Source organism: Herpailurus yagouaroundi, unplaced genomic scaffold, assembly GCF_014898765.1.
Source record: "Herpailurus yagouaroundi ecotype Mexico unplaced genomic scaffold, PumYag 100, whole genome shotgun sequence".
NCBI classification, from domain to species: Eukaryota; Metazoa; Chordata; class Mammalia; order Carnivora; family Felidae; genus Herpailurus; species Herpailurus yagouaroundi.
The window spans coordinates 61,570,884-61,596,616 of NW_024412391.1; the positions used below are offsets into that span (position 1 = coordinate 61,570,884).

The following is a 25,733-nucleotide window of genomic DNA, read 5'->3' on the forward strand; positions in this document are numbered from 1 at the left end:
GCAAGGATAATTGAGCAAATAGGATTGTTTTCTGCCTTGACAAACTGCCAGCAAGTTAAACTGGGGAGCACTGTGGCTGTGTGGTTGTTGGTACCTGCTCAGAGGAGCCCTGGGGTTGGAGTGGCGGTTAGAAGCAAGTAGCCCAGAAACACCTTCCCCTCTCTGCTGCGGCCGCGTCGTAGAGGATGCTGAGTGTGCCTCCGGATGGAGATGCTTCTGGACAGTTTCATTCATAGCCTTAAGTAGCCTTTGTTTAAAACCTCCCAGATCTGTGTTTCCAATCTTGGCCTCTGTGTTGGTTCTCTAGGGCTGCTGTAACAAAGTACCACAAATGAGATGACTTAAAACACAATAATACATTTACTGTCTCACAGTTCTGGAGGCTGGGATCCAGGGTGTCAGCAAGCGTGGTTTCTTGTCAGGGCCGTGAGGGAGCATCTATCTGTTGCACGCCTATCCCCTAGCATCTAATGATTTGTTGGAAATCTCTGGTATTCCTTGGTTTGTAGAAGCATCTGCTCACTGCCCCTTTATCTTCACATGGTGTTTTTCCTGTGTGCATGTCTGTGTCCACATCTCCCTTTTTTATGTGGACTTCAGTCATACTGACTAGGTGCCCAGCCTCTTCCAGTATGAGCTCATCTTCGCTCATTGCATTTGCAACAACCCTATGTCCAAGCAAAGGCATATTTTGAGGTCCTGGGGGTTAGGACTTCATCATGAATTTGAGTGGTGGGGTTCAACTCCTGTCAGCTCCTCTCCCGAGTTTCACGCTGGTCCTTTTGGTTTCCTGCTGGATACCATGTTCAGTGTCCCACTGGTACCTCAAATGCAACATGGTCAGATTTGGTCTTACTGGCTCACAGTCCCTTCTCTCTTTTTCATTTTTTTCTCTTCTTCTTTACCTTTGGTGGTGGTATCATCGTCTCACTCAGTTATCCAGGTTGGAGGTCTTGGGAGTAGCTAGACCTCTTCCCTGGCCCTCAGCCTCCAACATCCAGTCACCACGAAGTTTTGTCATTTCTGCCTCAACTGCGTTTCTCTAGCCTTTCCTCTCTTTTCAGTCTTGGTATGGTAGCTCTGGCTTACACCCCTGCTGTCCCCAGCTCGTAGGCTGTCTCCCTGCATCTCGTCTTTGTCCTCTGTGAAATTCATCTTCCACACCAATTCCTTTTCTGTGATATGAACTTGATATTTATTAACTCCCAAAGCCTTCAGTGACTTCTCACTGTTTACAAAAAAGTCAAGATTTTGCAAGGTGGCCTTTAAGGTCCTGCTCAGGTGGCCAGCGTTATAGCTCAAGCCACTCTTCACTCCTCACGACCTGTTAGATGCAAGGTCGGCGACACGTGCAGCCTTCCCTTAACCACAGCACACCTCATTTCTTGTCACCTCTGGTCTGTGCTCCGCTCTTTCCTCAGTGTGGAACCACCTCTCTCTGCCCTTCACTCTTCTTTCCACTTTCCCCTACCAGCTGGAATTCTGTCTCAGTCAGGTGGAGACCAGGACGCCTGCTCTTTAGGCCCAAATGCCACAAGTGCTTCACCGTCACACAGTCACTAACTTCTGGTTTCCTCAAAAGTAACATAAGGAGGTTGAAGTAGATGATCTCTAAGATCTTCTCAACTTCAAAATTTCTTCTTTAGGGGCACCTGGGTGGCTCGGTCAGTTAAGCATCTGTCCGACTCTTGATCTTGGCTCAGGTCATGATCACACAGTTTGTGGGTTTGAGCCCTGCCTCAGGCTCCGTGCTGACAGCGTGGAGCCTGCTTGGGATTCTCTGTCTCCCTCTCTCTCTGCCCCTCCCTGTGCGCTCTCTCTCTCTCTCTCTCTCTCTTTCTCAAAAACAAACACACATTTAAAATCTCTTCTTGAGGGGCGCCTGGGTGGCGCAGTCGGTTAAGCGTCCGACTTCAGCCAGGTCACGATCTCGCGGTCCGTGAGTTCGAGCCCCGCATCAGGCTCTGGGCTGATGGCTCAGAGCCTGGAGCCTGTTTCCGATTCTGTGTCTCCCTCTCTCTCTGCTCCTCCCCCGTTCATGCTCTGTCTCTCTCTGTCCCAAAAATAAATAAACGTTGAAAAAAAAAATTAAAAAAAAAAATAAAATCTCTTCTTGAAATGCCACACTTCCATGAGGTGTTTCCCAGTTTTGTAGCAGAATGGATTGCTCCTCTTTTTATGCCCCTAACACTTTATTTCTTCTGTTACCTTTGACCCTCAGCTTGTGCATTCTGGTGGGTATATGTGCACATGACTGCCTTGCCCTCGCCTAGTAGGTTGTGAGCTCCTTGAGGCCCAACTCCGGCCTTGCTTGCACGTAGATTCTCAGTGAGACAGACTGAATGGTAGAGAAGGTGTTCTGGGCATGCATTCCTCTGTAACACCTGCTGTTCCCCAATGTCTCCGTGCATTCAGAAGGTTGTGTTTTGGGTGGTGAATGACAGCGATAGATAGTATATTGAACAGTCCATAGGATTTTCCTTTCTTTGTGACATTATTACAATCAGGTGACATTCTGGGAAACAGCTAACTTTGTTACATGTACTTTGTACAAAAATGTGTTCTCTCTATGAGATGTTTAGAAGTAATTGTTTTGAGAAACATAGGAAAATGCTTCTGTTTTCTTCCTCCCTCTATATCCTCTAGAAACTTGGACTATTTCAGTGTATCATTGGAATATTTGGACAATTAAAATACAAAATAGTGACAAAGAACATTTCTGGAAAAGCTTTTGTTGGTGCATGTACTCCTTGGAAGGCACAGCATCTGTGACTTGTCATGTTGTTCCAAACAACCAGATTTGATTGTGTCATGACCTTGCTCAAAGACTTTCTTTCTTTTCTTTTCTTTTTTTTTAACGTTTACTTATTTTTGAGAGATAGAGAGAGACAGAGCATGAGCGGGGAAGGGGTAGAGAGAGGGAGACACATAATCTGAAGCAGGCTCCAGGCTCTGAGCTGTCAGCACAGAGCCCAACGTGGGACTCAAACTCTCGGACTGCAACATCATGACCTGAGCCAAAGTTGGACACTTAACCGACTGAGCCACCCAGGCAGCCCATCAAAGACTTTCAATAACTGCTTGCTTCCTAGAGAGGAAAAACCAGGCCCTCCTTTTGTTTTCATGCCCATCTCTGGCCTGACACTTCTAATCTCATTTCACCATCTTTTCTTTCATGTGCTCTACAGTTCCTTGCCATTTTCCTTGTACACGCCCTAGCTTTCTTGCATCTGCTTTTCTGTAAGCATCCCCCAACGGAGTGCCTGCCCTTCTGTGCCCATTACTATACACCTGAATTTCACTCATTTTTCAAGGCCCAGCTTGTATTCCATTTTTGCTACAAAGCTTTTTTTTTGCTTTCCTACCGCAATTCTGTTATCATATTGGTCCCTGTCTTAGGTTGGTCTTCCCTTTATACTATTTCTAGATCTAGACTAGTGTTATGTGCCTTAGCAGACTAGAAGTTCCTTGGTGTCACATTTCATATCTGTATTCCATCACCCCTAACCATATTATCCCTAGTTGAATCCACATGTGGTCAGTAGGTATCGACAATAAATGAATCTTTGTGAACCATTTTTTACATGGTGTATAAAGGTATCAATGAATGACAAAGCTGTGCTGTTTTGCTGCTACACAGTCACATCTTAATCTAAAATAAGCTTTAATTCTAGAGTCCAATGATTTGCCTGAAACAGAAATGCTATTTTGGCTAATACAGTTTACATTTGAAATTATAATTCAAACCTGTCATGTTCTTTAGATTCTGTACATTGTTATTTCAGTCCACTGTATATGAAAGGAAATGCTGAGTGTTTATAAATGTTTAGGTTTGAATTTAATTTTTTGACAGTGACATTTAATTTTTTTCCTCAGTGTGTGTTTGTGTATGCTTTTATTTTCTGCAAGCTACTGATTTTATGCTTTGTGCTTGTTTTATGTTGCAGATTAATATCCTTTCAAGAATTCGTAGCATTTGAATCTGTCCTGTGTGCCCCGGATGCTTTGTTCATGGTGGCTTTTCAGCTATTTGACAAAGCTGGCAAAGGAGAAGTTACTTTTGGTAAGGGGTGTGAGTGTGTGTGCACCGAAGTAAGTGCACACTTGAGTGAGCATTTCTTTGCCCCCGCGAATGAAGTGTACGGAAAAGCTTTTAAGAAGTTCAGCACATCCCATTGAGCAAAGATTTCTCCACAATTTGGTGCTCTAGTTCAGGTCTCATTCTTGTTGGGAAAAAAAAGGGGTTCTGGCTCAGTTTTGATACTCTGGTTTAGTTTTCAGGCGAGGGAGAGTGCACCTGACTTTTTCACAGGGTCATAGACTGCACGAACGCGGCAGGACTTCTGTTGGTTCTCTTCGTGATCCGTGGTTCTTCCCACCCGCACGATGAAGGAAGTCATAAACTGCCCTTGAACAGAAGGTACCGTGCACCCAGTCCTTGGAGTGCTGACCTCAGCTCAAAGGGGTAGCGTGAGTGCAGAGCCCTGCACAGGACGGCAGCTGAGGGTAGTATGCGCAGAGCAGTGTTCTTTCGAGCGGTGCGTACCCCCTTAGTCGGGTTGGTGGTGGTGGCTGTGCTGCCACCTTCTTTATTTTGAAAAGCCAGAACCAAACTCACTGGGATCGGCTGCAGAGCTGCAGAAGACCCAGAAGTCTTTTAAGTATTAGGAGAAAGGAAGTGGCAGCACAGTGGTAGGTTCCTTATGAAAAATAAACTGCTTACTGCGGTTTTTAAAAAGTGCAAAAATAAACTTTTTACACCGAAGATAGAGTTGACAGAAAGTACCACGTCTTCCTTGGACCATGTAGGATCCAGCATATGGTGCTTGTGCCTGCGAACCTACTGTAGATGGCCCTGCATCTGGGGAAGGGCCCTGTAGGGCTTATGGAGTGGTCATTCAGGGTCGAGATAGCTCATGTGCCTATTTGAAATGTCTTTTTTCGGGCGCCTGGGTGGCTCAGTCAGTTAAGCGTCCGACTTCAGCTCAGGTCACGATCTCATGGTCTGTGAGTTTGAGCCCCGCATTGGGCTCTGGGCTGATGGCTCAGAGCCTGGAGCCTGCTTTCGATTCTGTGTCTCCCTCTCTCTCTACTCCTCCCCCGTTCATGCTCTGTCTCTCTGTGTCTCAAAAATAAATAAATGTTAAAAAAAAAATGAAATGTCTTTTTTCATAGTTTCTAATCCATTTAGACTTCTTGGGCTTGTCTTACTTGACAGATTGTCTTACTTGATGGGAGAAATGCACAGATGGGAGGAAAATACAGATGGTATAGTAGAGTACCATCTATTCTAGAATGGTTCAGGAATTGGAGAGACTCACCTACTTCTAGCTCTGCCTCTTTCGTCTCTGAGCAGGTTAATTATCCTCTCAGGTCTTCATTTTCCTTATCAGAAATGAACATAATAACTATATAACATATAGATATGACAGCATAATAGACTTATTCTAGAAGCCTTCCCCTTCGACACCCTTTTTTCCATGTTCCTTTGACATGACAGTTATTTACAACTAGATCAGCTAGCTTTGCAAGCGCAAAGGCAAAACATGGTTTTGTTTCATGCGATCCAGAAGCTCAGATGCTTTTCATTAGCACTTCATGAGGATGATTTCATATTTAAAAATACCTAGAATAATTTTAGTTTTTTTTCCCATCACCTGATTCCTCTTAGTGTCACTGTAACCACAGCTTTTCACTGGAACCCCAATAAAACATGTCCCCATTGAAACTTTCAAGTAGTTAATGAGTCGCTAGCTCACGGTGGTATTGATTTACCCAATGGAAACCAGTTGGATGGAAGTGTTACAATAGCGTTTCCTGGGAATGAACCGAGGAACGCCTGTACCTTTGAGTGAGTTGAGCACCAGCGTTCACCCTTTCTGTAGCATGTCTGGAGGGAGAAGTGTGAGAGAGCCGGGATAAAGATGAGGGCACTGAGAAATGGACTGTAGATGCTTTCCTTCCATCATGAGCATGAAGCAGGAAGGGCTCTTGGTGGCACCAGCCACACCACTGGCCTGGCAGAGGAAAGAGGACACTGTCCCCAGTACAGGGACGGATGTGTGTTAGTGTGAGCAGAAGAAAAGAAAGGGTGAAGAAGCAAGAGGCAGGAGAGAGGGTCATCTATGAAGTGTAACAAGAAGAGTAGCAGTTTGTTGATGGGTTTCAACTTCCTGAGCCTTACTTTACTCATCTATAAGATCAGGGTAATAATAATTTGCTTTACCAGGACTATGTGAAGATGAAAATATATACTGCATGTAAAAGTGCTGTCTGGGGAACAAAGGCCTCTATAAAAATACTACTAAAAGAAAAAACTTGAAGAGAGCAAAGGAGGATTTTCTTTTTCTTTTTTTTCTTTTCTTTCTTTTTCGTTTTTTTTTTTTTTTTTTTTTTTTTTTTTGGTGGTTGGGGGGCAAGCCCTGCACTTTTAACTTGCAGCGTAACCGCTGGCCAATTAGTCAGTAATTTTCTTACTATCTGTTCTGTCCCATCTCTGAAGGCATAAGAGATTGAAATAAGAAATCATGGCTTCGAGGAACTACAAGTCTGATTACATCAGTTGCATGTAATTTGTAGAAGAATGTGTGGCTTCTCTCCCAGTACCCCGCCCTCCACAGGCAGTTTGTTCTAGAGCCTCCCTATCTCACAAAACATATACAGGATATGTGCTGTATCCATTTATGATGAGCTGATGGGGCCCTTTCCCAGTGTGTGTCGGCAGCTGCAGTTTTGGGGGGGGGGGGAGGGAGTAATACAATGTAGCCTCGGCCTTTGTGAGGGATTCATCCCTATTTGGGATTAAACTAAAAGGGTTATGCATACTACAAGGAAGATCCCCAAATGACCATCAGCTTGCAAAATAATAGCTGACTTTCAACATTTTTTCAGAAAGTAGAGAAGCATCATCCAGGAGAAATGGGTGTTGTGTATAATAGGGTTTTACCCTAGTAAACTGACAAAATCATATGGGGGACATGGGAGCCCAAGGAGTGTTTTGACATCAGGTATCTTTAGAAGAAGCTAGCAATAAGTATGTTTTCCAAGAAACTCATAATGGGGTTGAAGAAATTTTTTTTAAAAATGGAGTTGGGCAGAAAAGAGGACTGACTTAATCTTGGTCTCATAAACCCCCAGAATTAAGAGAATCCCATCTGTGAACTGGGTGTCTCTCTGTGTGACGCTGTTTGAGGTCTATGCAGTAACACTCCTATGTCTGGTTGCATCCTTAGCTCCTTGTAAACCCTTCATCCAAGAATGGCCCTTTTGTGTTTCAGAAGGTTGCCTGGGTGTGTGTCTTTGGGAGGGGTAAGCCTGAAGAGGTGAGAGAGGAAGGGCTCTTTTTTTCTTTTTTTTTTTTTAACCTCCCAGATTGGCTCAGTCAGGTGGGGTCATGAGGGAAGCACTGTTTCACAGGATACAGAGGTTCATCTGGGGCCTTCCCTTGGCCCTGTAGGCCAGGCAGGAGAGTGGCCTCAGTTCCCCAGGTTTCCTGGCCTTGCATTTCATCCAGAGGAGAGCAGTAACACTTCATCTGTACACATAGTGGGTTTCCATGTGAGGGCTTATTGGAAACCAGGCTTCCATGACTAAGCTCAGTAGGCACCAGTGTTTGTCAATAAGTCAGCAGTATTCATGCTCCCACTAATGCTGATTCTGGTACACACCAAACAAAAATCAGGTGGTGTGAGGGGCAGATATTCAAGTGTCACATTTCAGTGAAGGCTTGCCCCACTTTCTCGAGGCCTCATTTATGTTTAGCATGTTTTCATGTGTAGATTAGTCCCTGTGTTTGCTACAATGAAAAGATCCTGATTAGTCCAATTTTGTTCCTTTGGTATCTAATTCATTATGTTCACCTGTTTCATTTGAGGGAAAGTATATCTCCAATATTTTGTTCTTACCATATTTTCTTACTTTGATACCTGATATTTTTAAATGCATTCTGAAATGTCAACAAATGTGTAACATGGGTAACAGGATTTCAGCATAAGAAAAAAATTCTACTTAACAGTTTGCAGTTCTGTATGTGTAGAGAAAAAACATTTTGTTCTATTTTTTTTTTTTGCATTTGTGGCCTATTTCATATATGATGGTGTTTTTTTACTTTTAATCTTTAAGGCATACTGTATATAAGCATAGCATCCGTACAGATGAATACACAAATCATAAGTGTACATCTTGATGAATTTTTTCACAGTGTGTATAGTTGTTCTGTCATCATCCAGATGAGAAAGAGAATAGTGCCAGCACTCCCTGGGCCCCTTCCCAGTTATTGTCCCCCAGGCCCAGTGGTCACAGCTGACATCTACCGCCATCAGTTGGGTTTGCTTGTTTTTAAACTTGACAAAAATGGAAAGATACAGAATATACTGTTCATCCTGACTTCTTTTACTCAAATAATATTTGTGAGATTCAGCCACGTTTGTGTTGTGTGTATTTTTACTTTGTTGTTTTTCTTTGTTGTATGTATAGTATTCCTCTGTAGGATTCTTTCCTAATTTGCTTATTCATTTTGCCATTGGTAGACGTTTTCACACTTCCAGTTTTGGCAGCTGCAAATAATGGACTTTGAACATTCTTTTATACATCTTTGGGATGTGGGTGTGGTGAGCATTTCTAGGAGTAGAATTTCTGGGTCATAGAAAATGTGTTTATTTGGCTCCCATAGATACTGCCAAACAGTTTTCAAGAGTGTTTGTGCTAGTTTACATTCACACTGTCAGTGTGTAAGAGTTCTCTTTATTCTATGTCTTGGCTAACACTTGGTATTACTAGTCATTTTTATTTTAGTGATACTTCACCACGTGGCTTTAATTTGCATTTTTCGGATTATTACTGGGTTGTGCAACGTTTAGAAAAGATTTACTCGCCATTCGGGCATCCTCTTTAGTGGTGTTGTGTTTGTCTAGTAGAGAGTGTTCACAGGTTGTGTATCTCACAGATAACTTCACTCTCAGGCTTGTGCTTCCACTCACTTAATAGAGCCCCAAGGAATAGAAATTCTTGATTTTAATGTAGTTAAATGATCAGCATTTTCTGGTACAGATACTGCTTTCTGTATCCTGTTTAAGAAATCTTTGCTTACCACAAGGTCATGAAGATAGTATCTCCTATGTTATCTTCCAGAAGTGTTTTCGTTCTCCTTTCAGATTTATATTTTTACTCTTTCTAGAATGTGTTTGGGTTTTTTTGTTTACTTTTGCGTGTAGTGGGGGTCACTCCCCAGTCCCCCCCACCCCCCCGGATATCTAGTTTCCCAGCATCATTTATTGAAAGGATTGCTCTTTTATTGTCCTACAGTGATGTAGTGATGATAAATCATTCCTCTGTTTGAACTCTGTTCTTCTGTAATTGTCTTTCTGCAGCATCCTATACTTTCTTAATTACTACAGATTTGTAATAAGTCTTGATTTCAGATGAATCGTCCAACTTTATTTTTTAAGATTATCATGGCTGTTTTTGGCCTTTTGAATTATCAAAACGATTTTAGAAAAAGTAGTTTTCACAAAAATCCTGCTGAGATTTTGAATGCTGTTGCATCGAATGTTTGTAGTATATTTATGTATATCTATATGTGTATACATTTTTGACTGCCTTAAGGTTTCTTTGAAGTATTTAAATAAAAACTTATTTAGTAATAAATGTTAGTCTGCCTGTTGCACTGCATTTGGAAAATGTAAGTTGACGAAGACACAAATTTTGAAAGGGACAGTATATATCTGTGATTCATCATCTAAAGATGCTAGTGGATGTCTGCCATTTTGTAGATGGGTCTGTCGCCAATGGGAATCCATGCTAAACCTTTCAGAAGGAAGGAACAGGACCTATATTTTACCTCTGAACTGAAGAGTAAGCATAGTTTTTTTAAAAAATACATAAATATTAGTCGATTTATATTATGTTAACACATTGAATATAACAAATGGAATGGAACTTCAGAATACTCAGAATTTGAACATCACTGACACTGTCAAATTTTGACTAATGTAGTGGGAGAGAAGGATGTACAAAAGAGTAAATCGTGGTGGCAAGCAAGCAGGATAGGAAGAGGAAAGAGGAAATGGTATTTTTTGATGGTCTAGTCATTTAACCAAAGTAAAGAAATAATAAATAAAGTCACATTATATTAATCATAAATCTCTACACCATTATATAAGGAGATATTCATAAAAACTTCAATTTGTAATATTTAAGGCCTTACCTCTTTAAAATATACATTTTTTGAGTATCAACGTGATTTCCTTTTTTTTTTTTTTTTTTTTTTTTGAGCATTGCTTTTATGCTAGATCAGGGACAATAGACTTTTTCTGTAAAGGACCAGAGAGTAAATATTTTAGAGCTTTGTGGGCCTTAGGGTCTCTGTCACAATTAGTCAACTCTGTTGACTGTTCCCACGGACAGTGTGTAAATGAATGAGTATGGCTATCTTCCAATAAAACTTTACTTATCAAAACAGTTGGTGGACTAGTGGAACATAAGTTTTCTTACCGGTCCACCAGAGTATTAACAGGAACATATACAAGTTGATGATGTTAATACTAGGGATTAAGACACTTAATGGGTATGTTCTGATGATATTTGGGTGATTACAATGATTTATGAAACCAAGAAGGTTCTCCTCTGTACACAATATGGTTTGGTTGTCTTTGTTGAGAAAATGGCTTTTGGGGCACCTGGGTGGCTAAGTCGGTTAAGCGTCCAACTTCGGCTCAGGTCATGATCTCACAATTTGTGAGTTTGAGCCCTGCGTCAGGCTCTGTGCTGACAGCTCAGAGCCTGGAGCCTGCTTCGGATTCTGTGTCTCGCTCGCTCTCTCTGCCTCTCCCCTGCTCACACTGTGTCTCTCTCTGTCTCAAAAATAAATAAAACATTAAAAAAAAAAGACTGAGAAAGTGACTTTTGAGCACAAATTTGAAAGAGGTAGGGGAATTGATCATATAGATACAGGGATGGAGGAAGGGGAGAGATTGTCCTAGACTAAAAGAATGGCTGTCGTCCAGGTTCAAAGACCAGACTGTAGTTGGCACATTTGAGGAACTACAAGGAGGACTTGTGTGAGTCAGAGAGAGCCTCATAGGAAAGGAGCTCAGAGAAGTAACAGATCAGATGAAGTAGTAAGGCTCTTCCGATCAAGGTTAGGGCTTGGACCTTGATGGTAAGTGAACTGGGAAACCATCATAGGATTTTTTTTTTTTTTTTTTAGCAGAGGAATGATATGAGCAGGTTTATGTTTTAACAGGATCACTTTGGCTGCTCCTTTGAGAATAGAGCATGGAAGGGACAGAGTAGAAAGAGAAGGATCAGTTAGAAAGCTATTGTAGTAATCCAGGTGAATGATCATGGTGGCTTGGACCTGAGGGAGGTGAGGGGTATTTTGAAGAGAAAATCAACAGAGTTCTCTGATGGATTGGATGTGGGCTGTGAAAGAAAGAGAGGAGGCAAGAATGATTCCAAAGTCTTTGGCCAGTCGGAAGGGTGGAGTTACCAACCAAGATGGGAAGGGCTGCAGGCTGGGGGTGGGAGGAGAACAGGAGCTAACTTTTGGATGTGGTAGTTTGATGCCTAATAGATATGTCAATGAGGATGTCAAATAGGCACTTAAACTGAGTGTGGAATTTGGGAGATAGAAATTTGGCCGTTATCAGCAAATAGTGCTTGAAGGCATTTAAGTGGATGAGAGAAAAGAATTAGTAAAGCGGGGTGTCTCTCAAATCTGACTATAAGAGTGGAGATACAGAAATGACAAGATTAAAAAATCTTCCTATGAGAGCTTACATTTTAGGGAGAAGGTAAACAAATGTATGGTGATCTGTAACGTAAAGCAGTCTAAGTGGGTAGGAGAGATAGATGCTGTCTGAGCTGCCCTAGAGCAACAGTGTCTGAACACTGAGGTGACATGTGGGCTGTGGATGCCAGGATCTTGGAGCTGTGGAGGTCTGGAGGTGATGTTCACATGGGAGGTGCTGTGACAGTCTAGGCAGGAGATAATGGAGTCCCGGACTGGACTTGTACCTCTGGACCCACCAGGGTCATTCATGAGAATCAATCATATGTGACTTGGCTGTGGGGGAAAAGGGAGGGAGGACCCAATGGTAGCTGCTGAGCTTGTTCTGCTCTAGAGATATATGGTGTTACATAATCTCTTTAGAGAAGGAAAGTACCTGTCATTTTTATCTTTAAGTTTATTGATCACTTATTACATACTTGCCTCTGGTCTGAGTGCTTTCTGTGTAATTTGTTACTTAATCCTCACAACCTAGGAGGTTTATACTATATAATTCTCATTTTTCTGATGAGGAAATGGCCTTGGGTTTTTTTGTTTTTTGTTTTTTAAAAAATTTTTATCTTAGAGAGACAGAGCACAAGCGGTGGAGGGCAGAGAGTGAGGGAGACAGAAGCAGGCTCCAGGCTCTGAGCTGTCAGCACAGAGCCCAATGCGGGGCTCAAACCTATGAACCGTGAGATCATGACCCGAGTTGAAGTGTAACCAACTGAGCCACCCAGGTACTCCTCCTTGGGAAGTTTAAGTAACTTGTCCACAGTCATGGAGTTGCCAGGGTAGCAGCCTGGTGACAGCCAAGTGTTTGTTGTTGACCACGTCCTGCTGCCTCCCTCTGGTGGTGGTTGTGCTCTGTGAGGCGGGCTGCCTTCTTAGTGAAGGTAGGTGCCAACTGATCGGTAGTGGTTTCAGTCTATATCAGACATGAGGGGGAAGTAATAATTTTTCATGAAGTAACGAATAATAAGCAAATGCATTAGTAAGGAGTTTTGTTTCTATGACTGCAGTGGAAAGTAATGATAAGGAAGAATGTACCCGGATTAGAGTTCTTGGTATATATAGAAAGTTGCCCTGGTGACACACATGTCCATGTAATTTGTTGCCGTGCATTTGATATAGTCTCTACCCAGGAAGCTTTATCTTTTGACATGACCAGAATTCTAAGTACAGGGGGAGTCCTGGAGTGGTGGGAGGTAGGGAAGTGGTCCACGGGTGGAGGATGTTAGAGGAAGCCTTTGATTGAAATATGCAACGTAAGAGCTATGGGTGCCATTTGATGGAGTGCCCATCACAGGCTCCTGGGCAGGAATTTTTATTTAATAGGAGAGGCAGTTGGGAGTCCCACAGGGTCTTCAGAGGACAGGGACCAGATCCAAATGATCCTTGGAAAAGGTAGGTTTTCTTGCATTAATTGGAGTGGGGCACAGCCAGAGGCAGACATGCCTATGATCATTGTGTGGGCTTTGCAGTACCCGTGTGAAGCAGGCAGATGACCACTCCCTTTATGTGAGTAGAGGAAGTGAAGGTCAGGGTTTGAAGGTGTGGCGTAGACACATTGTGAATAGTGATTTCCCACTTTCATTTCCCCAAGTTTCTTATTTGAGGATGCTCGGAAAGCAAAGCCTATTCCTTAGTATGAATTTTCAGAAAGAGTGTGTGTGTGTGTGGAGGGGGGGGGGGGTTAATCTGACATATTTAGTGCACCCACCAGTGATTGGTCTCTTAATGATGCTAATTTAACTATTCCTATCCTTTGATATTTCTTCTGTTGTTGGATCTGCAGGAGGCAACAGTAATAGCTTAGCTCAATGGTAGTGGAGGACCTGAATCTTACTTTTGTCTGGCAAACATCACAATTGGACCCCTTGAAAATCCAAAGTATATTCTATACCACAGCACTTCCTTAGGTTGAAATCTAAAATTTTTACTTGCATAATGCTATTGCATGTTTTTCTGTTTCTTTATCTTTTCATTACAGTGAACAAAATTTCATGAACTGTTTTATCATGCAATTTTAAAGTTATTCTTAGTATATGAGCATAAGCAACCACTTTCATTATGTATGTGGTAGTGGTGTGTGTATGGGTCTGCATTTTTTTTTTTTTTTTTTTGGCGGGGAGAGTTCTGCCGTTTTTGATTGAACTTTAAACACAGGAATTTTTGAAAGACGGGACTTCTCGAATCTGGGGCTCTGGGTAAGTGTCAGGGAGTCCGTGAACAGCCATAGCTGTCAGTAATGCTTTGTCCAAATGAGCATTTGCTTTTAGCAGATCTCAAAGAGGTCAGTGATCTGCCAAAAGATAAGAATGGCTTTTTGTAGAGGGACAGATGAACAAGGAGACATATTTCTTATTTAAGACTTCTCCAGCTGTTAAAAACTTCAGTTGTAATATAGTCTATGCCCTGTGCCGCACTGGGGAAGTTTTGACTGGCCTGCTGCTTCAGCTCTGTCAGTTGACCTGGAGTCCAAAAGAAACCAGCCCAGTTTTGCTCTTTTATTGGAAACTGCAGTGGCCTCTTGTCCTTTAATCTTCGCTATTGAACGAGATTGTGCGTTTGGGTACCTTAAAGTATTGGTGTTTCCTGTTTATGTTAGTAAGTGTTGCGTGAAAAAAGGATCCTCCTACTAGACAGTCATAAAGCTTGAAATTTTTAGCTTATTAAGGCTCTGAGAAACCCTGCAGAACAGTAAATTCATCTAACTTTGTCGAACTCATTTGAACAGGACCTTTCTTTTGTGTGTGAGACCTACCCACGATCTACAGAACTAGTGGCATGATCTCTCATGCCCTTCTCTAGTTCATTCTTTGATGTGGATGGTGACGTGTCTGGAGGGGCCTTTCTGGGCTCACGGTTAGATTTGTCCCATAACACCTGCTGTGGCAACAGTGGAGTTGGCACGCTCTGGGGATAGGCAGGCTGGGTGATGTGACGACATATGCGGAAACAGTCTGCTTCCGTCATTTTGACTCAGGGTGCAGAAAAGGAGCAGTTAAAATTATGGAAATAAATTTTTGAAGGTATGCACCCAAACTTAATAATAAATATAAAAAGCTAGAGGAATGGAAGTGTTAGACTAGAAGAGGACAGAACTCACCCAACATTTTTTTAATAAGCTCACTGGGAAGAAGATCATTTGTTGTCATGTTTATAAAGACACTTGGAAGATGAAATATTCAAAAGCTAAGCGAGGGGAAAAATAGTTAAGAGTTGGAAGGAGCATTATTTGGGGGAAGTTCTTTGTTAATATTGATTCTGATTTTGGGGGTTTCAGAAAAATTGTGTGTTATTTTGGTGAAAGAGGCTTACTGCTGTACAGTAGATTTTAGTTTTTATGTTAACTCTGAGACTCAAGTCCGTTTTCTTACACACATTCCAATAGAGAGTAAGAATATTGAATAAGAACAGTGTGAGTCTTGAAATAATTTCCACACTGATAAGAATTGTGGCATGCCTGGGTACAGAGTGTCTTGACTGAGTTCCCAGACACTGCTCAGAAGCTGTTCCAGTTCATTGGGTCAAAAATCCACTATTTACGAAAAGCTAAATACGGATTTGCACGATTGACCATAATGGGTTCAATTTTCAAAGATCGTAGTATCAGGGAGCACTTCCAGGTGGTGGGATAATTTGAGAATCGTCCCTGCTCAAATGGCTACAATATTGTACTTGTTGCTACTTCATCACTCCATTTTCAAAATAGGGCAGGGGTGGGGGGGAAGGCCTGTTGAGAAGGTGGAAGAATGTCAATTGGGGACTAAATCACAATAACCCTGTGAAGTCACTCCTTAGTTAACAACTGCCTGAAGGTTAGCTGTTCTTTAGAAGACTGTCGGTGTGGAGAGGCTGACTGGGGGCTTCTGCCCCTATGGTGTGCGTGTGCATGTGCATGTGTGGGTCAGGTGGAGGGAGAGGAGAACGTGTGAATAGGGGAGAAGGTGTCGAGAACAGAAAGCTAACAGTAAACCCTAAAAGTTGGAGCACTGGGAAAATTTGACTATTTTAAGCTGTACTGCTCACTTAAAAATAGGAAAATTACACCATTATTCTTTCAGTATGAGGGAGAGATAAAAATACAGTTTTTCTAAATTGGAAAATTTGCTGTAATCTTGCTGCTAATGACTGATTTCTTCCAACAGTTGCAAGGCAGTTTTTGCTCTGATAGGTTGATAAAGGAAACAAAATCAAGAACATATTGGAAGTTCTCAGAGAAAATTACAGTTTAGGTATGTGTTGGGGGTGGATAGTTAGACATTTTAATTGAAATAAAACAGTTTTATACTAATATGGGATCACTGTGGGTGTGCATTTGTAGTACATCTGCTCTTGAAACATTTCAGTAGGGTTAGATATATGTTCATGCTTTTGCAAGAACATTATTTTTTATTACATCTGTCTAAGGAAACTAGCTTAGGAAATTGGTTTGTAAAACAATATAGATATATTTGCATTTAGAGAATGAGTTAGGGATTCCAAGTACTGCTTTAAAAAGTTGGAATGTTTCGGTTGTGTTCTCTAGGGGTGAGGAAAGTTAACAATAATTGATGCAACAGATGATTAAAAACAAGCTTGTACGTCTGGAGAGTGACTAATCTGTGCCTTCAAACATCACTTTAATGGACCTACTTTTGATGTTATTAAAGACTGCTAATGGTTCATTCTACCCAACTGAAAGTAACTCTTCTAGCATATAGATTGAAAACATCTCAGTTGACCACTCACTTTTAATTAAAAAAAAATTTTTTTAATGTTTATTTATTATTGAGAGACAGAGCATGAGCATGGGAGGGGTAGAGAGAGAGGGAGACACAGAATCAGAAGCAGGCTCCAGGCTCTGAGCTGTCAGCACACAGCCCGACGCGGGGCTCGAACTCACAAACCGCGGGATCATGACCTGAGCTGAAGTCAGACGCTCAACCGACTGAGCCACCCAGGTGCCCCGCTGTCTATTTTAGATAATGCATGTGATAGAAGATTAATACAAATGCTAGGTATCTGCCAGCCTTTAACCTTTTTTTTATTTTTGTGTACCAACATTTGCAGTAATGAGTTAAACAGTGTAGTAATCTTGTGGATTCATAGAGCCATCAGATTTTAGAATAGGAAGGATTCTTACCAATAAGATCATGGGTTTTTGTTGTGATAGCGTGGAGGTGTTCATTACCACTGTGGACTCCCTGGTTCCATCTCGAGTCTACTGAATTAAAATCTTAGGGCGTGGGGCTTGGGAATTTGTTTTAAAGAAGCTCTCCAAGGATATGTCATTTACACTGCAGTGGAATAATGGCTGGTGTAGTTTCTGGCTTTCTTTCATGAATATGGAAACAGGCCCAAAGAGAAGGGAAAGTGACTGGTTTTGTAGGAACAACAACTTTGTTTTCTGGCTCTGTGAGGTGGAGGATGCTTTTTCTAGGATGCCCATGACTTCATCAGAGTAGTCCTGTCCCTCTCTAAGTACAGAATTGGAAGAGTTGGAAATTAGCCCTCATTTTTACATACACCAGCATCACAAAAGTATGACTTGGGTACAGTATTCAGCCCAGCTTGCCTGTGTGTGTGCAGTGTGCGTGTGTGCTTACTTTTTGAAAGCTACTTATCACCACTGTACCTACATGTTCAGAATAATAATAATAGTAAGTATACAGGGGCTTACAGAGAACTCAGTTTTAATGAGAAGGGCTGCATGTGTGAAGTACTTACTGTGTACTTACTCTATTTTAATGGCACCCATTTTCCCCCTAGAACTTTCTTGAGCGAGTGTGAATTGTAGCCAGAATACTTCTTTCCTCTCCAGACCCTTAACTGTGATTAAAATAAAAAGGCACTTGTCAAAAGGGTTTGAAATGGCACCCTTGATACTGGAGCATGTGGCAGTAGAGATAGGTCTCCATCCACTCACTCCTTTATGTTATTTAACTTACGAATTCAACAATTTGTCTTTTGCTCCCTGCTTAAAATACGATGGCCATATATGCTGTTGTTGACAATATCAGCAGGGTGGGATATTATTTCCCTTAGAGTGAAACCACAACTTTCTTTGAGGATTAGGCACGTGTTAGAAAAAAGCACCCCGGCAAAGCTGTTCAGAGAGAATCTCCCTCTGCCTCCAAGAGGGATTTCTTTCCGGTTTAATAGAAACATCCTTTTTGTGTTATTGTATTAATGAAATTTTTAGGATCCATGGGAGAGATATTATGCTTCAGTGTTTAAAATAAAGTAGCTTGATGAACCTTTTTTATTTGAATGGGAAACCAGTTTTCCTTGATTTGCAGCTTCAAAAAGTGGATCTTTTGGAAATTAAAGTGCATTAATTTAGTTATTCTGTGTGGAAACAAGAACATAGAAAGTTAAATTTGCATAAGTGAAGACCTCGATGATTTCAGATTATAGTGTGGTGGAGGTTAAGGAATAAGAGTCCATAGAATTTGTAAAAACAAATTCAGTCTAACCACTTAATGGCATGTGCAAGTAATTTGCCAATTAAATAGTCCTACTATCTGAAAGATCTTCAAAGTAAAGAGTGGAGGTTCTTAATCGTTCTTAATTTCATACTTTCAAAAACATAATAGAAAATTACTAAATTTTTGATCACTTTTCATTCAAAAGTTTAATGTATGAGCCAAGAGAAGGATGGATTTTAAGTATTTGAGGAAAATTATTGCTTTTTGAGAAATGTATATGATATTTCCAAATCACACTGTGCCTGCTTTTTTTTTTTTTTTTTTTTGGTATCATTTGTAAATATTTGATTCCCAGATAACAATTTTTATTATCATTAAGACTTGAGATTTTGGAGTTTTACCATTTTGATGGTCACCTACTATGTTTAGAACATTGTGATAAGCACATTTAGCTCCAGAACAGTGCTCCAAGATAGATACTTTACTCCCATTTTACAGAGAGAATTGAGTCAGAGTAAATAATTTGCTTAATGTTAAGAGGCAGATCTGACAGTCCCAGGTTAAAAAAAAAAAAAAAAAAACTTTATTGAAATATAATGCATCCACTTAAAGTATATCATGTAGAGGTTTTTAGTATATTCACAGGTATGTGAAACTATCGCCACAATTGTAGAACATTTTCATCACCCCAAGTATATTTTTCTCTCTCCATACCTTAGCAATCCTCACTCCCCCTTCCTGTTTTCTCCTTGTCCCTCTAGTCATAGGCAACCACTAATCTAATAAGCATTTGCTTATTCTGGAAATTTCACATAAATGGAATCATACAAAATGTGGCCTTTACAGACAGGCTTCTTAATATGTTTTCAATGTTCATCCATGCTGTAGCATGTTACAGTACTATATTCCTTTTTATTGACAAATAATACATTATTATGGACATACCACATTTTGTTTATCCATCCTTTAGTTAATGGACATTTGGATTGTTTTCGCTTTTTGGGCATTATAAATAGTGCTACCATGAACATTTGTGTACCAGTTTTTGTGTGAACATATGTTTTCATTTCTCTTGGATGTATACCTAGGGGTAGAATTGTCAGGGGATTTGGTAACTATGTTTTAACTTTTTGAAGAACTGCCAAAATGTTTTGCTAAGTGACTACATGGTTTTACATCCCCACCAGCTATTTATGAGGGTTTTGATTTCTTCATATCCTCACCAATGCTTGTTATTAGTGGGGATAAAGTGATTATCTCATTGTGATTTTGGTTTGCATTTCCTTGATGGCTAATGATGTTGAGCATCTTCTCGTGTTTATTGGCTGTGTATATGTCTTCTTTGGAGAAATGTCTACTCAAATCCTTTGCCCACTTTTAAAATTGGATGATTTGTCCTTTTATTATTGAGGTGTAAGAGTTCTTTCTATCTTCCAGAGTCCTTTCTTTATCGGATACATGATATGCAAAATTTTCCTCCCATTTTATAGTCTATCTTTTCACTTTGTTGGTGGTATCCTTTGGAGGACAAAAGTTTTAAATTTTGACAAAATTCACTTTATGTATTATTTTCATGTGTTACGTGTGTCATAATCTAAAAAACCATTCTTAATCCAAAGCCACAGAAATTTATGCCTATGTTTTGCAGTAAGAGCATCACAGTTTTAGCTTTTACACTTAGGTCTTTGCTCTGTTTTGAGTTAGTTTTTGTATATGGTGTGAGGTAGGGTTTCTGACTTCTTTCTTTTGCATGTTTGGATATCCACTTGTCCTACAACCATTTGTCAAAAAGACTGATCTTTCCATTTTGAATTGTCTTGTCATTCTTATTGAAAAGCAGTTGACCAAAAATGTGTTTATTTCTTGACTCTCAATTCCATTCCATTGGTCTGTATATCTGTCTTTAGGCCAGTACTACACAGTCTTAATTACTGTAGCTATGTAGTAAATTTAAAATGCAACTTTATTCTTTTTCAAGGTTGTTTTGGCTATTCTAGCTCCCTTGAATTTCCACATGAATTTTAGTATCAGCTTGTCAACTTCTGCAAAGAAGCCAACTAGAATTTTGATGGGATTACACTGAATCTGTTGAGCACTTTGGGGGAATAGGTCTTCCAGTCTATGAAAATGGGCTATTTTTCCATTTATTTAAGTCTTTAATTTCTGTCAACAATGTTTTGTAGTTTTGAGATTATATGTTTTGCTTGCCTGTTGTTAAATTTATACTTAAACATTGTATTCTTTTTGAGGCTATTGAAAATGGAATTGTTTTCTTAATTTCATTTTCGTGTCTAGAAATGTCTTGTTGGACTAATTTATTGTATGGTTTTAACAGTTCTAATCGTTCTAATAGTTTTTTAGTGGATTCCTTAGGACATTCTATACACAACATCATATTGTCTATGACCCAGCTCTAAAAATCACAACTTTTTCTACTATAACCATACTCTATAGCCTGGGAAATTTATTATCTTAGGAGAAATTAGTTGACTTTTTGAAGTTATATTTAGGAAAGAAACAGTTGCCAGTTTCTAATTGTCTTTTCATAATCTTTAAAAAACTACAGTAGACTTTTAGGCCGGAAACATTTGTGGGGAAAGCAGAGTCCCACAAATAAAATCAACGGATCCTTGTGCTTATTTGGTGAGGTCTTGCTTTCAATAATATTGCCGTTATTTGGTGATATTATGGGAACTGTATGCCTTCCAAACATAGTTTGTTTGGCACAGACTGAAATAACAATGATTATACTTTAAGAGATAAGCATTCTAATTTGTTTTTACTTTCAGGAGGAGTAGTGCCTGAGCTAAGAAAAGTATGACTTTAAATACCCAAAACATATAATCTGATGCTTCATTGCGATTTCAGTGCTAATTCAGTTTTGCTTCTTTGCCTGTCTGACCTCAACCTGGGGGTAAGATTTTAAGCCTTGTGTTTTAGACTAGGAGGGATCTTCTACTCATTCCTTTTAAGTTAGTGATAAATCTGACACGTGATGGTTATTTGAAAGCCATCAGCTGGTAAGTTACAAGTTCTAGTTACATATACAGTTCACTGAGCCCAATAAGTAACCAAAAAGCCTAGGATATTTAGGGTTTCCACTTTCCCATCCAGGAATACAAGTTAGGTTTGGAAAGGCCAGGGGATGGTAAAGGTGTAGGTAGGATGGCCTTCAGGTTGATTCCTGGAGTCTTTCATCATAAAGCTCACAAATTTCCCATGGGAGCCAGAAGACAGAGCAGAATTTGAAAATCACTTTGGTTATTAGTTTCTGATTTTCCAGCTATAAAATAGGAGGAGTACTCTTACTGATCATTGCCTCACGAGGCATGGAGAAATCTTAAAACAATAAAATGTTAAATGAGAAAGCTATTTGTGCTTCCTGAAAGGAAAAAAGAATAGTAACCTGAGGTGTCTTCCAAAGTGAAGGGGGGAAATTCCAGGACCCTATTGTCACTGTTGGTCTCATAGAGGTTTCTGTTCATGAAGCTACAGGAAAATGTGGAGCCCAAGCATTTCAGAAAGCAGGTGCCCCAGAATGACTTATCAGAGCAGGAGGAAGTGCTCTCCGGACTTAGGAACCCATTCAGTGTTTTTGGAGAAAATGTGTGAGTTTTCAGGGTGGTAAAATTTAGTGTTTTAATTCTTTAAAAGAGTTGATTAGTGGTGAAAATGAGTAGAAATATTGGTCGTTTTCCTCCTTAGCAAGAATCCTCCTTTCCCCTCGAACAGTCGTCTGGTTTGTCCAGTTAGAACGACTTGGCAGTCTCACCGTAGCAGAGTACGTAAACCTCTGGTAGGTAAGTGAGGAAACTTTTGTAGAAATTATACTAAATGGTAAAAAAATAAACAAAAAACAACCAACAAACAGAAACCCCTGGGTCTTTTTCTCTGCAGTGTCCCAGGATCAGCTCTTCTTCCCACAGCAACCTTTCCTTCACCATAAATGTGGCATCCACATTTATGCTGGTGAGTGAGGCTAGTGTCTGCAACTACCTGGAGCAGGATCTGTCATGTCTCAATGACCCCAGGTGGCTTTGGTCCAGAGCGCTCTGATTGGAGCCTTAATTCACTTCAGAGGAAATGAACCCTTCTTCATGCTATTTGCCCTCCACCGAAAAACTCCCTCACAGATTCATCTCAGTAAATCCTTGGCAGCCTTCAGGACCCAGTTCACGTTCTGTCTTTTCCAAGAAGCCTCGTTCTCTTGTGTCAGTGCCTCCCTCCTTCAGCTTCTGTTTCCTTACCACAAGTAGCAGGTTAGCACTTAAAGTGGAATAGTGTTGGGATCTGCTGTTTAGTTATGTCTTGTGGATTAGACGGATACGGCACCGTGTCTTCTACCACCTTTCCACTTCCCACATGGCTGGTGCAGTGCTCATAAGCTGGTGCTACGTCCAGGTTGATAGCTTGCTAGCTGGGGACTGGCGTTCTTACCATAGCCAGAACATCTGGGAGCTGGTAATGGAGCACATAATGATTCAACCATTCTATATGTTACTCGGTGCTCACCATGATATTTAAATTTTTTTTTTAAGTTTATTTATTTTTTGAGAGAGAGAGAGACACAGCACAAACCAAGGACAAGGAGAGAGAGGGAGAAGGAGGCACAGAATCCGAAGCAGGCTCCAGGCTCTGAGTTATCAGTGCAGAGCCCAACGTGGGACTTGAACTTACCAACTGTGAGATCATGACCTGAGCTGAAGTTGGATGCTTAACCGACTGAGTCACCCAGGCGCCCCTACCATGATAAATTTAGTCATCATCTGTCACCACACAGCACGGTTACCATCTTATTGACTGTATTTCCTATGCTGTACTTTTCATCTCTATGACTTACTTATTTCATAACTGGAAGTTTGTATCTCTTAATCCACTTTATTTCACTCATCCTCTCATACACCTTCCTTCTGGCAGTCACCAATTTGTTCTTTGTGTTTAAGAGTCTACTTTTTTAATCTTTTGGCTGTTGCTCATTTGTTTCTTAAATTCCACATATGAGTGAAATCATATGATACTTGTCTTTCTCTGTCTGACTTATGTCACATTATACCCTCTAAGTCTATCCTTATTATTGCACATGACAAGATTTCATTCATTTTTATGGCCGAGTAATATTCCATTATTTATACACACACATACATACATACATACATACTATATTTTCTTCATTCATCTATGGATGGACACTTGGGTTCCATATCTTTGCTATTGTAAATAATGCTGCAGTAAACATAGGTGTGCATATATCTTTTCAAATTAATGTTTTTGTGTTCTTTGGATAAATACCCAGTAATAGAATTACCTAATTATACAGTGTTTCCATTTTTAATTTTTGAGGAACTTTTGTACTATTTTCCACAGTGGCTATACCAATTTACATTCTTACCAACAGTGCGTGAGGGTTTCTGTCTCTCCACATTCTTGCCAGCTTTGTTATTTCTTGTCTTTTTGATTTTAGTCATTCTGACAGGTGTTCAAATAGTTCATTGTGGTTTTGATTTGCATTTACCTTTCCCTAATGATTAGTGATATTGTGCATCTTTTTCATGTGTCTATTGGCCATCTGTATGTCTTCTTTGGAAAAATGTCTATTTGGGTCCTTTGCCCATTTCTTTTTTTATTTTTTTAGAGTGAGAGTGTAGGGGAGGAGCAGAGGGAGAAAGGGAGAGAGGGAGAATCTTAAGCAGGCTGCAGGCCCAGTGCAGAACCTGATGAGGCGATGGATGGATCTCGTGACTATGAGATCACAACCTGAGCCAGAATCAAGAGTCGGCTCAACCGACTGAATCACCCAGGCGCCCCTCCTCTGACCATTTCTTAATCAGATTGGTTTTTTGGTGTCAAGTTGTAAAACTTCTTTATATATTTTCAATATTAACTCAAGATATATTATTTGCAAATATCTTCTTCCATTCAGTAGGTTGCCATGTTGTTTTGTTGATGATTTTCCCTTCACTGCACAAAAGCTCAATATTTTGATGTAGTCCCACTAGTTTATTTTTTCTTTTGTTTCCCTTGCCTGAGGGTATATATCTAGATAAATGTTGCTATGGCCTATGTCACAGATATTTTACTGCCTATGTTTTCTTCTAGGAGTTTTATGGTTTTATAAATGTGAGACACATTTAGGTCTTTAATCCATTTTTATTTTATTTTTGTCTGTGGTATAAGCAGGTAGTCTAGTTTTATTTTTTTGCATGTATCTGTCCAGATTTCCCAACACCATTTGTTGAAGAGACTCTCTTTTCCCCATTGTGTAATCTTGTTGCCTCCTTTGTTGTAGATTAACTGACTCTAAAAGTGTGGGTTTAGTTCTGGGTTTTCTGTTCTGTTCCATTGATTTATATGTCTCTTTTTTGTGCCAATACTGTCCTGGTTTGATTACTACAACTTTGTAATATATCCTGAAATCTGTGATACCTCCAGCTTTGTTCTCCTTCTTCAAGATTGGTTTGGCTATTTGGGGACTTCTGTGGTTCCATACAAATTTTAGGATTATTTGTTCTAGTTCTGTGAAACATGCTGTTGCTACTTTAATAGGGATTGCATTCAATCTGTAGATTGCTTTGGATAGTGTAGACATTTTAACAATGTCCTTCCAAACTGCACTGGAAGGAAATAGAAAATTTGGACAGACCAATTACTAGTAATGAAATTGAATCAATAATCAAAAAGCTCCCAGTAAACAGAGGTCTGAGACTGGATGGCTTTACAGGTGAATAATGCCAAACATTTAAATTTTTTTTCAACGTTTTTTTTTATTTATTTTTGGGACAGAGAGAGACAGAGCATGAACGGGGGAGGGGCAGAGAGAGAGGGAGACACAGAATCGGAAACAGGCTCCAGGCTCTGAGCCATCAGCCCAGAGCCCGACGCGGGGCTCGAACTCCCGGACCGCGAGATCGTGACCTGGCTGAAGTCGGACGCTTAACCGACTGCGCCACCCAGGCGCCCCAATAATGCCAAACATTTAAAGAAGAGTTATTACCTATTCTTCTCAGACTATTCCAAAAATAAAAGAGGAAGGAAAGTTTCCAAATTCATTCTACGAGGCTAGCATTGTGCTGATACCAAAACCAGACAAAGCCACTACAAAACAAGAAAACCACAGGCGAGTATCTCTGATGAACATAGATGCAGAAGTCCTCAGCAAATACTACCAAACTGATACTATATGTAGAAAACCATAAAGACTCTGCCAGAAAACTCTTAGAACTGATAAATGAATTCAGTAAATCACAGGATACAAAGTCAATATACAGAAATCTGATGTATTTCTGTGTATTAGTAAAGTAGCAGAAAGAGAAATTAAAATAATCCCATTTACAATTATACCAAAAAGAATAAAATACCTAGGAATAAACTTAACCAAGGAGGTTAAAGACCTGTGCTCTGAAAATAAGAAAACACTGATGAAAGAAATTGAAGACAGTGTAAACAAATGGAAAGGTACCCCATGCTCATGGATTGGGAGAACCGATGTTATTAAATCCTCAAGAACTTTTTAATAACTTGATAAATGACTGTGTTTAAGACTTGTATAGTGC

General features: G+C 40.2%; 1 protein-coding gene across 5 annotated transcripts in view; it reads left to right on the forward strand.

Annotated features, from left to right (window-relative positions):
- Positions 1 to 25,733, forward strand: part of SLC25A13 (solute carrier family 25 member 13) — a 186,707-nt gene that overhangs the window by 66,839 nt on the left and 94,135 nt on the right. For 4 of the 5 annotated variants that reach the window (XM_040472601.1, XM_040472602.1, XM_040472604.1 and 1 more), the window contains one exon: positions 3,948 to 4,063. The exons of the other annotated variant lie outside the window; for it this stretch is intronic. In XM_040472601.1, the coding sequence (XP_040328535.1) occupies positions 3,948 to 4,063 (116 nt within the window). The remainder of the gene's footprint in view (positions 1 to 3,947; positions 4,064 to 25,733) is intronic. 5 annotated transcript variants of the gene reach the window in all.